This window comes from Strix aluco, chromosome 1 (genome assembly GCF_031877795.1).
Source record: "Strix aluco isolate bStrAlu1 chromosome 1, bStrAlu1.hap1, whole genome shotgun sequence".
NCBI lineage: Eukaryota > Metazoa > Chordata > Aves > Strigiformes > Strigidae > Strix > Strix aluco.
The window spans coordinates 42,674,564-42,688,371 of record NC_133931.1 but is presented as its reverse complement, the minus strand read 5'-3'; the positions used below and the strand labels follow the sequence as shown (position 1 = coordinate 42,688,371).

At 41.7% G+C, this 13,808-nt stretch overlaps 1 protein-coding gene across 9 annotated transcripts in view; it reads left to right on the top strand.

Annotated features, from left to right (window-relative positions):
- The first annotated feature begins 230 nt into the window (after positions 1-230).
- Positions 231-13,808, top strand: part of TGS1 (trimethylguanosine synthase 1) — a 30,066-nt gene continuing 16,488 nt past the window's right edge. For 6 of the 9 annotated variants that reach the window (XR_012622545.1, XR_012622543.1, XR_012622544.1 and 3 more), the window contains exons 1-9: positions 231-360; positions 1,230-1,294; positions 3,776-3,930; positions 5,961-6,813; positions 8,189-8,306; positions 9,234-9,320; positions 10,388-10,559; positions 12,003-12,357; positions 13,268-13,441. Coding sequence is in view for 6 of the 9 variants with exons in the window: in XM_074819058.1 (XP_074675159.1) it covers positions 263-360; positions 1,230-1,294; positions 3,776-3,930; positions 5,961-6,813; positions 8,189-8,306; positions 9,234-9,320; positions 10,388-10,559; positions 12,003-12,357; positions 13,268-13,441 (2,077 nt within the window). In the remaining 3 variants the exon portion in view is untranslated. Of the gene's footprint in view, positions 361-1,229; positions 1,295-2,251; positions 2,475-2,503; positions 2,603-3,775; positions 3,931-5,960; positions 6,814-8,188; positions 8,307-9,233; positions 9,321-10,387; positions 10,560-12,002; positions 12,358-13,267; positions 13,442-13,808 lie in introns of those variants that run through there. The other 3 variants (XM_074819084.1, XM_074819076.1, XM_074819066.1) reach the window with 3 other exon arrangements.

Genomic DNA, 13,808 nt, shown 5'->3' with positions numbered 1-13,808 from the left:
GAGCCCAGCTACTCTGCGGCTGGGTAGCCTGGGACGCCGACCGGCAAAGCAGGGTGCTGAAAGCTGAACCCCAAACCGGGTGCAGCGGCTGCTCCCCGAGCGGAGACCCCGCTCCGCGCCTCCCCCCCGTCCCAGCAGCTCGGCGCGGCTCGGGCCGCCCCTCGGCCGCGGCCGGGCGGTGGCGGGGCGGGCCCGGCGCTCCCGGCAGTTCCGGCGGAAGGCCGCGGCGGGTCGGTGCGGCGGCGTGTGTCTTCCCGCAGGGATGGTGCAGGACCCGCGGGGACGGCTGGTGGCCGAGCTGCTGCTGCGGGTGGGGGCGGCCCGCAGCATCCTCTGCCTCTGCTCCCGCGCCTTCGTCGAGTGAGTAGCGGGCTCGGCACCGGGCGCGGGGCGGGGGGGGGGGGGGCACCTGAACGCCGGTTCCCGCGGGCAGGCCTTGCCGGAGCGGGCACGGCCCGGGGGGCGGCGGCGGGCCCGGCGGCCGGAGCCTGCTCCCTCCCCGGCTGGGGCAGCGGCTGCGCGGGCTCAGGCCGCAGCGCTCGCGCCCTGCCGCGGCTCCGGCGGGCGCCCCCCGCCGCCCTTCTCCCTTCTCCACGCGGCTGCGGAGGGACCCGGAGCCTCCCCGAGCCGGAGGGGGAGGAGCGGGTTTCTCAGAGGGGTGCTGCTCATGGCGGCTGTCGCAGGTGCTTCGGGAGAAGAGGTTGTGGCCGTTACCGGAGCTTTTGACGTTGTAACACGCTCAGTGTTTAGCTGAGGCACTTGCGGAGATGAGGTGCCCCGGCAGCGTTGGATGGTGGCTGAAATGTTTCCAGTTTTGGACTGAAGACACTAAATTCCACCCACTTAAACAGAACGTTTTGTGGGCCAAAAATTTAATTCCCGGGCATTCTGTATAGCAGCAACGTGTTCTGAACATCTCTCATGCAGGCTTTCACATCAGGCTTTAAAGTGCTGCCTTTTTCATCTTTTTCTTTGCTTTGGGTGTTTAGAATCACAGAGCAGCTCACGTGGGAAGGGACCTTGAAAGATCATCTGGGCCAGCATTTTGTGGGAAAGAGAGCCGAGATGAGGTTATCTAGCACCCTGTCCAGTCACACCTTGAAACCTCCAGCAGTGGGGACTCTACCACGTTCCTGGGGAGGTTGTTCCACTGAGTGATTGTTTTTACCATAAAAAAAAATTTGTTTTAATGACAAACTTCTGTGTCAATGTCTCTCTTCATGTTCCAGAGATCGAAAATTATATAAACTGGGATTAAAAGGATTTTATGTCAAAGATGACAATGATAGTACAGGTAAGGTAATAAAATGTACCATGCGATATAATGTACAGTTATACTTGAAGTGACGTGCGTGGTTTAGTAGGACTGTATAACTGCTAACCCATAGTTCTTGTTTCTGGCTTGTTTTTCAGTACTGTTGTTACGGGGACGGATGTGAATAATAACTTAGCACTTGTGTAACTTCCAAGTTACTATGATCTTGATGTGGATGTTTATGTCAAACCAGATGCATGGGTCAGAGCCCCACGTTGGGCATCAAAAAGGCTGTTGTGGTTTAAGCCCAGCTGGCAGCCTAACACCACACAGCTGCTCGCTCACCATTCCCCGTCCCGGGGGATGGGGGAGAGACTTAGACAAGTAAATGTAAGGAGACTCTTAGGTTGAGATAAAAACAATTTAATAATTGAAATAAAATCAAAATAATGATGATGATGATAATAATAATAATAGTAATAATAGAATATACAGACAAGCGGTGCACAATGTGATTGCTTACCACCCACCGACTGATGACCAGCCCGTTCCCAGCTGGTGAACCCAGAGGAGGGAAAATCCTGAAACCACAGTCCTGAAAGAGTGCGAGCTTCCTGGCCAACACTCATCTATACACTGAGCATGATGTTATATGATATGGAATATTCCTTTGGCGAGTTTGGGTCCATTGATCTGGCTGTGCTCCCTCCCAGTTTCTTGTGCTCCTGTGCACTAGCAGGACATGGGAAGTTGAAAAGTCTTTGATTTCGTAGCAACAGCTGAAAACATCAGTGCATCATCAACATTCTTCTCATACTAAATCCCATACTGAATCCAAAACACAGCACTTTTCTAGCTACTAAGAAGAAAAAAGCTCTATCCCAGCCAAAACGAGAATAATGCTTATTCCCATTTGCACAGATTTACCAGCTCACATAATCTTCACCTGGTGCACAGAGCAGATTAGCTCACAAGTGCCTGACCTGCTCTCAAATCATAATTTCAACTTCCCTAGCTCAAAATTAATTATATAATGGAGGGTCTGCAAATCCTAGATAGTTGCCTGGGAGAAATAATGCCCTGCTGCCTCTACCCAGCCTAGGACACTGGCTGTTGCTGATTAATCTGCTGGGCCAAAAGCAGAGAAGAAGCAATAGCCCCGGTCAGAGAAATTATGATTTACATGTACGTGAGGAATCATATGAGGAGGAGCAGTCAAGTAAGTGTCTCCCTACTTGCTTGTATTTTAGGAATAATAATAGTGCATGCTCTGGGAAATTCAACAGCAGTCCCTTGCTCCATCCTCATGAATTCCCCACACGTGCCTATATGAACATAATTCCTTTGGTATGTGATTTTTTAATGCTGTCTTGGTAGCTTCAGCATTGTATAATATCTTGATTTGAAAGGAAGGAGTCTGAACAGAAAGGAATGTCCATAGATACTGAGAATGAATAGCACAGGTCAGATGCAGGCAGTGTGAATGGAGCAAAGAAGGAGAATGTAAACCATGTTTTTGTGCATATATGACTGAATTGTGGTGAAAGTAATCAGTTAAAAACAGAAGAGTCTTGTGCTGTGTGATAATTTGGCAGTAAATATATCATGACCCAAAAAAAAAAAATCTTGAATTATTCAGTTTTATCAACTCTCAAGAGTTTTTGTATTTCATAAGTTTCATCAATATGCAGTTCCTACTTTCTCAGAGGTATTTGTCATTTTATATACATATGATGTTGCTTAAAAACATGATAGATGTGCAAGCAGTGTTTTGATAGTTGATCAGTTTTCTGAGATAATTGTTTTGTAGTTCATACATTACATTTTTGAAAATTTTGTTATCTTTGTTAGTGTGGTTTTTGAAAGATTTGTAGCGAAACCAGCAGTTTCTTATATTTTAAGCCAATACATGCCAAAAGAACTACTGTAAAGAATGTTCTTTTCCTAATACTAACTGTTGTTTGCTGGGCATTATTGTAGTTTGCTCTGCAAGTTATTGAGGTGAATGTTTGTGGTGGGTTGACCCCAACCACCCACACCCTCTACCCCAGTTTTTATTGCCGAGCATCACATTATACTGTATTGACTATCCCTTCAGCCAGTTTGGGCCAGCAGTCCCAACTGTGTCCCCTCCCAGTCTCTTGCCCACCCCAGCCTACTCACTAGGGAGGGCAGAGCAGAGAAAAGAGGAAGTTATGATGCTGTGCAAGCACTTCTTGGCAATAGCCAAAATATGGGTGTGTTATTCATACTGTTTTAGTCACAGATCCAAAACACAACGCCATACAGGCTGATATGAGGAAAGTTAACCCCATCCCAGATAGACTCAGTGCAGTGTTTTGGCTGTTGAAGTTAGATTTTGGTTTCTACTGATAGTTATGCAGAAAATAAGATGCTTATGATGAAAATTTTAAATGGGAAAGGAAGCTTAAGAGGCAGTTGTGCTAATTTTTGTAGGCCTTGCTGTTGCACTGAGGTATCAGAACCAGATTATATTCACTTAATATAATTTGTTAATAGGGGAGGAGACCCATTGTCCCAATGTGACATTAAAGGTGGATACTAATCATGCTCTTGACCTGGAAGAAGTTGAACTAGACCCGGAGGCCAAGCTTATGAAGAGTATGGGATTGCCTCTTCAGTTTGGTGGGCAGTCAGCCCACAGGGACTTTGTGGTAAATCTTTATTTGCTTTATTTGTTCTGTTTACTTTACTTTGTGTTTCCAGAGGTTGGGGCATGTCTGCTCCTCGGTTATCTTTGAGACTGCAGTTCATGGAACTGTATCTGAGCTGGCTTTAAGCTGCCTGCAAGCTGCCTGCCTTGCATACTTTTAACAGCATACAGCACCGTGGTCTGTGCAGTTTGTAAAATCCATCTGCCAATTTGACTAAACAGGGTCAGGCTGTGCTTTATGCTTTTCCATATCTATATTCCTCTTGCTACTAGAGATAGCTAATTTCAAACAGCCGTGGTAATGTTAATGCTCTGCATCAGGACAACTAGTAGGCTCCAATCTGAGCACGTGTGTTGACGCTGTCTGCTTTAACCATTTACCTTTAGACACTAATATAAAAAGCTAGTTTCTCAGATTCCCCTTGCCACTGATAAAGCTGGCCTGTTCCAAAGGACAGGAATGAGGCTTGAGTGCTCTGCTTCCCATAGGGAGCTTTTGGCCTTTAGAGGAAGACTAAAGTTGTTCACAGATGAGGAACAGACAGTGGGATATTCACACTGGCCGCTTTATGGAATACAGACCTTCCTGGCAGTGGCAGAATACTTACGTGCAGAGCACTCCATGGTTCTGACCTGATAAATTTGTACATAAATAGGAGAAACTTGTACATGATTTTAATTGATGGCGTGTAAATAGACCTTGCAGGCATCCAACTTCAAGACCAAAGTATACATGCAGTTTTTGTTGCTCTGTAGTAATACTGCAGTTAAGTTGAATGAGAAAATAATGTATGTTTTTACTAGGTGACTACTAAGCATTGTGCTTTGCACTGGGTGTATTAACATGACATTATGAGGGATGTGGATGAAAGATTAATGCCAGTTCTCTGAACCTGACTTCTTTATAGTCCACCTTACACATTTGTCAATGCAGCAAAACTAGGGATTGCAGCTGGTGGGACCTTTGAAGTAATATCTGTACGTTTGCACTCTTGCCTGTGTGAGTTGTCCCTCATCACTGCTGCCTTTTTACCTGCCAAACTTGATTTGGCAGTTTATGAGAAAATTTGGTAGATTTATCTGATAAAAACATCCAAGAAAATCAGGGTTTTTTTATCTTGTTTATATCTGTAAGCACAGGAACTTAACTAACTCTCACTGAAACAAGTGGAGCTGTATTTGATGAAACCAGCAAGTTACCTTAGTGTTTTCTTTCAGTAACAGGTTTCTGTCTTCTGTTCCACTAGACAACTGAAGTAGTCTGAATTTGTTGTAACGAGTGAAATGGTTGTATTGCACAAATGAAAGGGCCGCCTGTTTGGAGAGGAGGCTGTTTCCTTGTGTTTCTGTTAGCCAACTTGGAGATCAGTATGAGATGGGAAGAATATTACACCCCTCTTTTGGGTCAGTGTCTTCAGACATACGGATATTCAGCTGCAGGATTTACAGAGCTTGCAAGTATAAAGCAATGCTTTTTTGTCTAAAGCACCCAGAAATAGCGATACCATTCTATTAGGCTGAGCATTATTTAATCACTACCCTAATAAGACACCTGAATGGTGTTTTCTGGCTAGGCAGATACCAGGTGACAGTAAGGGTCAGCCTCCACAGGTCCTTGATGTTACTGAGATAGTTTTTACCATTGAGCTCAACCCAGTGACCCCTCAATTCGTGACCAACCTCCCTTTAGGATTTTATAGTGTTTCATGTAGGTATCTTTCCTTCTGAATCCTTGAGCTACTAATGACTTCCCTCTCAGCAGCCCCACTTCTGTCTGTAATTCCACCTTTTTGTGTGTGTGTTTCTATAGACTTTATTACAGCTCTTTCCCACAACTTCCTCAGAAAAGGTTATGCAGCAGGGCCCTGTCAGACCCATAAACCCTACAGCCTTTTGTGGGGAGAAGGCTAATAGCAGGGTTGCAGTGAGAGGGAGGATTTCAATGGAAACAGAAATGTGCTTGGAGAGATGACAAGAAAAGACTGCATATATGTTGTAGACTTCTAAGTATGTTTTTCCATTATATTTTAGGCAACAGAAAATTATAGAAAGAGGAGTAACATGAAGATTATGAAAAAGAAAAAGAAGAAGAAAAAAGAGTTGCAACAAAAACATGAGGATAAAATGGTGCAGGAATGCCAGGATCAAGCTTGTGGTTGTCATATCCAGTCCATTTCTGATGAGCAGGCCCTAGCTACAGAGCAAGGTGAGAAGAGCAGCAAACCTCAAGTTATAAGTGAAGGAAACTGTGAAAGTTCAGAAAGTCTTGCAAATGAGACTTTACCCAGCGAACTTAAAGGAAAATGGGAGAAGTACTGGAGTGAGTATGGAGAGGGCCTTCTTTGGCAAAGCTGGCTGGAGAAACATCAGGAGCTCTTGTCGTCTGAGGCAACCACAGCCTCTGAGCCTTGGAATAATCCAGACACCAGGGAAGAGTGGGAGCAGCATTATAGTGAACTGTACTGGTATTACTGGGAACAGTTTCAGTACTGGACAAGTCAAGGATGGACTACTGAGAGCTCACACAGTGACAACCTGGAAGCTAATGGGGTTACCCAGGAGATGGATCTTTTGGGAAGAATGGACTTGGTTAGCCCAGGGGCTGAATGTAGTGAAGTGCTGAGCTTGGAGCTGTCTCCCTCTAACACCAGAAGTGAGGAAACACTCCCTTCAAGTCCTGATCTCCACAGTGAAATAATCTCTGGGATTTGTAATTTAAATCTGAATCTGGAGGAAGTGGAGCAGAGCAGTGCAGCTCTAACAGTAGCCCACCAGGGTCCTCAAGAGCATAGTTCATCTGACAGTGAAAGCCAGAAGGAGCCCTGTGATGGAGGAACCAGGAAAAGGAGTGCATCTTGTGAAAATAAAAGTATTAACCAGTCAGGTAATACAAAATCAGCTAAAATTGATTCTACCAGAATTTCTGTAGGTGGTTATATATAACAAGGACTTGTCTGTATTATGCTATTTTAGATAAGTCAGTCAAGTATTTTGTGGAATGATTGCATACTTGATTCCATTTTCTTCCCTCTGCTTGTCTGGATGATCTCTCTCTCTAACCTGTATATTGAATGTGTTCTTCAGCCAGAAGTGATTTGAACAGAACACATACTTAATAAATCTTCAAATGCACTACAAAAAGTGGTGAGAGAGCACTGTTAGTGTGTATTTATCTGTTTATCTTAGTATTGGTATTGCAACTGTGATCACTGATAGACTAAAATTAACAAAAACTCAGGTTGATGTTCTCACGAATGTGACAGATTTTAAGAACGGCTTTTTGAGAAGTTCTGGGGTTGTTTTTTTATTTTTGCCTTCTGCCTAAAAATGCCATACTTAAAAATAAGCTCTTGTTCTGTTGTACTGTGTTACTGTGGACCAGATGTCTTCCAGAGGTCCTTTCCAGCATTAAGTTATCAATTAGTGAGCCAGTCATCTCTACAACCCCAAATTCATACATTCACAGATAGTGTTAACAAGTGAAAGTGCCAGGTAATGTAGTAATATGGTGAAAGTCAGTGGCTGTGCTTTACACTACTGGAAGAGCTTCTGTGAGGGAGGTATGAGACTGGGCTGGAGATGTTTTTGCCAGCCAGTTCAGCATGCAGTGAAAGTAGCCATCTCATTTGCCTGCCAGTTCTTCCTGCCAGCATTCACTGTAAGCAGCAGTGTAATGTGTTTCCAACTGTTGTATGGTTTCTCCTGATGAAGAAGAACGATGAAGCAGCTCAGATACTTCGGTTTGGTGGGAAACCTCTGAGACTGCTGCTAGTGACTTTCTAAGGAAGGAAGGAGCAGGTGTGATCCCATCTTTATCCTACAGCAGAGTTGGAATGGCAGAGGTGAAAGGAAAACCTTTACAACAAGAAATGAGAGTGAGTGTTGGAATCCTCTCTTATTAAATGTATGTGAATATCTTTGCATAGATAATGAAATGGAAACAAAATCTATGCACAAGGAGGAAACTGTTTTGAATTTGTACCTTGTAGGCATTTTATTTTTCTTGAAGAGCTGAGATAATTTGAAGTTGGTCATGCTTAAGATTATTAACTCTACAGTGTAATTAATACTGAAAGCTTGTGTTAGTATGTTGTCCCTCAAAGACAGGTAAAGATATTTGTGTTTGGCACTTGTGCCTTACTTGTCAGATTCAGGTACGTACGACAATCTAAATGTAGCTGCAGACGTACTTTGGGGACAGGAAGATAAGGAATTAATTTATGCAGAAGGAAAATATGATCTCATCTATCTTTTTTTAGGTTCACAGGGGCCATGTAGCTCGAAATCAAATGACAAAGAGCAGTTGCTGCATCATGACCAAGATGAAGATGAGGATGAAGAGCCTCCTGAATACAGACATGCCAAAGTTAAGAGAAGGCAAGTCATGAAATTTATATGAGCTTTTTTCTCTAGAAGCCTCCTGATTTATAGTAACTATCTGATTGAGATTGTGAGTTAAAATTTCAGTACAAAACCTCATTGTCTTCCATCACTGATTATCTTTACCTGGCAACAAGTGGTGGATATTTCTTCTCTTCCGTTGCTTTATGAAAACAATGTTTGGCCTCGATGACTCTGCAAGGTGACAGTACTGTTCTTGTGCCACTGAAGTATGCAAGATTGTTAAATTGGGTAGGATAACTTGCTTATATAGGTCTAATTAGTGTAGACGATACAAGAACAATAGTAAATAATTTGTATCGTTTAACTGAATTGTATGCTGCCAGTAAAGTGCTCAGTGCTATGACAATCATAAAATAGCAATCTCTGCCTTGTCATAGTCTTTTCTTTCTTCTCTAAAAATGTATAGCCTCAAAGATGGTGACATGGCTCTTCCTCTCTAATAAATTTACAAACTTAAAGGTGAAGGGATGGATGGAATTATTATCTGCTAATCATGTAGCTTTGGTTTTGTTCTAATATTTTGCTGTTGCCATAGCATTAATAATAGATAATAATATGGATAACAGATGATGAAGATAATTTGGAAATAGGGTCAACAAACACTATCTTCATCAGTTCCATGTAGGGCTTGATATTAAATATTTTAAGAGGTCATTCGGAGTAGTTGAAATATTATAACCCCAATAGAAGGATATATGTCCCTAGAATTCGGTTAAAAAAAAAAAGTATGTGCTCATGCATATGAATGGACTGGTGTTATCTGCCTTGCTTGGTTTCAGCAGTGTGTGGAAGAACTTTCTGAAGCCCCTGTTTAAATGTTTTTCATATGTTTCTTATTGGTATATCTGTAAAATAAGAGTGTTTTTTTCACTAACTTTGTCATCTGTGTTTTTTTCCTAGCCATGAACTGGATGTGGATGAGAACCCGGTGGAAGATCCTGAGGAAACCTGCTCTGTTTTGGGTTTCAAGTGTGGCACAGGACAAAAGTAATTGCTTATCAGGGTTTCTTCGTAGCAAGTCAGCTCTCTTGTTGTTATTCAAATAGACCATTTGTCTCCATTCCCGTTTTGTTAAACTTTTGAAGATGATTCCCAAAGTTAGTCTGTGCTCTTAATAAAACTGTCATCCTTTGGTTAGAGAGATGCAAAATTACGGAAACTAATAAAAGAATAAGAAAAATGCTTTGAAAGAGAAGTGTGACTTGTAAGGTATTTGCAGTTGTGTAAATGTTAATTGGCTGGTCAGCAACTTAAATTAGAGCTTAAAGGCTCTGACCATGAATGGTCCTTTCAGTTTGGAGTCTGTGAATTGAGATCATAATTTATAGCTGTTTCATACTGGAATGAGGTTGCTTTATACTAGTAAAATATTGCTGTACTAATAAAGCGTTGCCAGGGTGTTGATCAGGGAAATTTCATTTTTGGTGGCATGACCTAAAGATCTGGTGGTTGGTGCTGTAGAAGTAACATCATAGGGCACAGGTGGACTGTAGCTTAGGTCTAGCACTTCTGCAAGATTTAAGTTTTTTAGTGTATATATATATATATGTTTCAAAGAGGAGTGTGTTTTGTAATTGACAATCTCTGTTCTACTTTATAAAAATTATTTAGGTGGATTGCCTATGTTTGTTTTTTTTTTTTTTTAAATTGCATTTCCCAGGAGACAAAAGTAGCTGTTTTGGAGATTCTTTACACCCACCAAAAAGATGTTTTATCCCACTAATGAAGATATTTTTTTCGTTTCCTATTCTTCAGCCTACTCTGGGAAATTGTTTCCACCTAAAGTTGTACACCTATTAGAAAAAAAAAAATAAAATCTAAAACCAATTCGGGTAAACATTTTCAAATATAAAGTTATTTAAATGTTTTCATGAAGGTACATTGTTTTGCAGCTACATCCAATGACATATATTTTAAGAGTGGAGCAAATGTCTCATAAAGAAATGATTTGGTCTAAATCAATTTCTGTAGGCATCAACATTCATGTTAAAGCTTCCAGATTGGAAATTAACCAACTAAGTCCTTCTTTAAAATTTTTTTATTTTTAATTTCAGGTATGGTGGCATTCCAGATTTCACCCACCGAAGTGTGCAGTACTTGGAGAAAAAAGCAAAACTCAAGTCCAAATTCTTGGATATGCGTAAACCAAGGAAGAGCAAAAACACACACATCTTCTTTACAGAGGAATCTGAAACATCTTGCAAAAAAAATAAAACTTTGAAGAAGGTAGGTTTGTTAGCATTGCTGTAATTCATAGGTTTTTCTGCTCCTTTAGCTGTTGTTGAATTATGAAAATGAAAAAGAAAATTAAATGCCCAGAATAGGTGGCATTTTTTAGGTGTCAGTCCACTGCTCTTTGTTCTTTTGATTTGGTTTGTGTTTTTTTCCCTGCTTAGGTGAAGAGTAGTTAGGTTAGGGTGGGTATGGAAAGGTGTTGGTGGACTCTGTCAGTCTATCAAAAGGAATGTGAGTTTAATTGCGAAGTTATGTGAAAGTCATTCCTAACATCTGGGTGCATCATTCCTATAGAGGTGTGTGTAGGTTTCTATAGTTACTAAAAGTATCTCTGATTTTAAAATGCATTTGAGGGCGTTTGTTAGTACTGGCATTTCAGCAGTGAGAGAAAAATGTTTGTATAGGTTAGTGTATGTTGTGTAAGTCCATGTTCTTAATAATTTGTATCAACATTTTTGCTTACACCTCTACCTGCATTTATTTTCACCTAACTTTATGCTTTTTTTTTTTTATTCAGAAATCAGTAATGAGTAGAAAAACTTGTTCACTGTAGATTTTTCTTAGTTGAGTCTCTTTAAAATCTGTTACCTCAGATTTTCAATGTTACTTTGTCACCTTCTGGGATGCTTGGCATTCCCTAATGCTAAAGTGCAAAACTCTTGTTTTCTGGTGGTGACAGGACATATTGTATTGAACTCCAGTCCCATTGCTGTAACTTTTGATCAGTGGCTTGACCATTGCTGTCTTGTGCCTGAGGCCAGTGTAGTTCAAGGTCAACTTCAATTATGTGGAAAAAAAAAAGTTATAAATTTCCTCAGACTTTCTGGTAAGGAATGGCCTAGTGCCACTCAGAGCAACTGTAATGTAAAAGTGAGCATCTGCATATGCCTTTGAAGAGTTTGCACTGGCATCTGCCCGCTGGTTAGGATGTAATGTTGTCTACTGTGCAGCAGAACCCTTTAGCATGTGGTGCCATCTACATCTTGTAGATGAGTTAACGAATGTATGAAGGTAATTTTACCTGTTTATGCTGACCTGAGAGGCAGAGTACAGCTTCTCTGAATGCAGATTGGAGGAAAGATACTTAATTTAAAAGTAGTAGTCTTGGTTACCTGTGCTGTGGCAAGTCTGACTATTGATATTTCAGATACTACTTGAGAATTATTTACTTTATTTATCAGTCATTTTTGTGGAGTTTCTCTTTTGCCAGTAGCTGGTATCTAGTTCCCAAAGACAGCTTGTTTACAAATGTAAAAAGGGAGCACAGTTAATTCACTTCCTGAATGTTTTAACTCGGTATTTTACTTTTTTTGAAATGCATGTGGTCAAGAGTTCATGCATGGCAGGTGCTTTTGAAGTGTAAGGCTTTTTAAAGTGTGCTCTTGGTAGCTGGTTAACAGGACCATCTAATCATCTGATATTTGACAATTGCAGGTGGAAGAGTTCCTAAAGCGGGTTAATAAACCTGGGGAGGAAGCCCCATCCCAGACAGCCTCCCCTTGGGGTAAACCGGAGGCGTTGTCCTCGAGCAGCAGCGACTTGGAGGATCAGGAAAGCGTTACTGTCACACAGACTGCGACACTGAACACTGAAAACCAAAAGCCACCATCTTCCAGCGCGGCCTTCACAGAACCTGGAGGGAGTAACCTTGAGGAGGAAGCGCTGCACGTGTCAGCAAGTGGCTCCGATGATGGGGGTGTGGGGAGGCAGGAATGTGGCTGCGGGCGGCAGCTGGTCTCTCTGGATATTCCCGATTATCTCCGGGCAGAGACAGAGGATGTCAGCCAAGGTACATCAGTTTCCAACAAATTGGAAATGAATTGGCAGTGGGCTCTTAATACTGCCTTCCCAAATTACAGTGTTGTGTGGTATTTATTTGTTCTGTTTATTCAAAGAGACTCATTAGGTCCAAGGTAAGGCTGACTGAGAGCTGTGCCAATGGAAGTAGCTTATTCCTGGGGCACCAGAATCCCAGGTCTTGCCTTTAATATTGGCAATATTTCTCCATAGGTAAACAGTCATTGTTGATCCTAGATGTGATGCAACAGGTCTCCAATGCACACCCTTTTTCCCCTGTAAGGATGAGGGTGATCAACTTCAGGTAGATCACAGACCGTCAGGTTTTGGGTTCTCAGATGCACATTGCTGAGCTTTGGGGAACATGCGTTGTTAAAATTATTTTCTGGGAGGAAAAAATAAATTCTATATTATGAACTTCTCTATTTAACTGTGTAAACAAAAGAAAACAGGATTATTCAGGTTCCTACATATAGTTTAATCCTTCCTACAGTAATTCAGTTATGTTAGATTTCTACTGTAAAACTCCTGTCTAGATTGGTTCTTATTCCTTATTTATGTAAGGGCGTTAAGTTGGTCTCTGATCAACTTGTTTGCTCACTATGTAGAGTTTATTGCCATCAGTTGAAGATGATGGCTAACCTGTTAAGGCTCTTAAGTAATGGATGAGGTGTTACGATTTTTAGGACTGTGACTGATGCCTGTCAGGTAACACTATTCCCTTGAAATACAGGATGCTCTTTTTAATTTATACCACTAATCTGCGTAATCTGGCGAACAGTAGTAAAGGACATTTAGCAGTGTTGTTAAACATTAGCATCTTATCTTAACTCTCACCTGTCTACCAATTACATTCCTAGCCTACAAGAACAGTGATTGTTAACTTTTGCAGTGTCTTCCAGCTGTAGATGAAAAAGCTACTACAAAGAAGAAGGAGAAAAAAAAGAGAAGGAGGAATAAAATAGCACTGGGAGCTATACCTGCTGAGATTGCTGCTGATCCGGAACTGGCCAAGTACTGGGCACAACGCTACCGGCTGTTCTCTCGGTTTGATGAGGGAATTAAACTAGACAGAGGTGTGTTTAGTACAAAGTGTGCTGACTTGGTGGTACAAGATGTATCCAAACCTGTGGCCCTTCTCATAGTTTATTACTGATTTTCTTATAAGAGGAGCATTACTGAGTGTGCATTTGCACCTCTAAATGGCATCCTGCAGCAGGCAGGCAAACAGAAGTCTTGGACTTCAGTAGAGCTTCTAGCATGGGACACCTCTGTTTGCATTAGTCCTGATGTTTGACAAAGATCATACTGTACCCAAGTTATTCTTGGTCAGGACTTTTCCAGAAACTCAATATTTTTCTACTTCTATATTTTATAAAATAATTTTGTGAAACTTCCAAATATGCTGATGGATCTTGTTTTGTTCCGACTTTCTACAGTCAC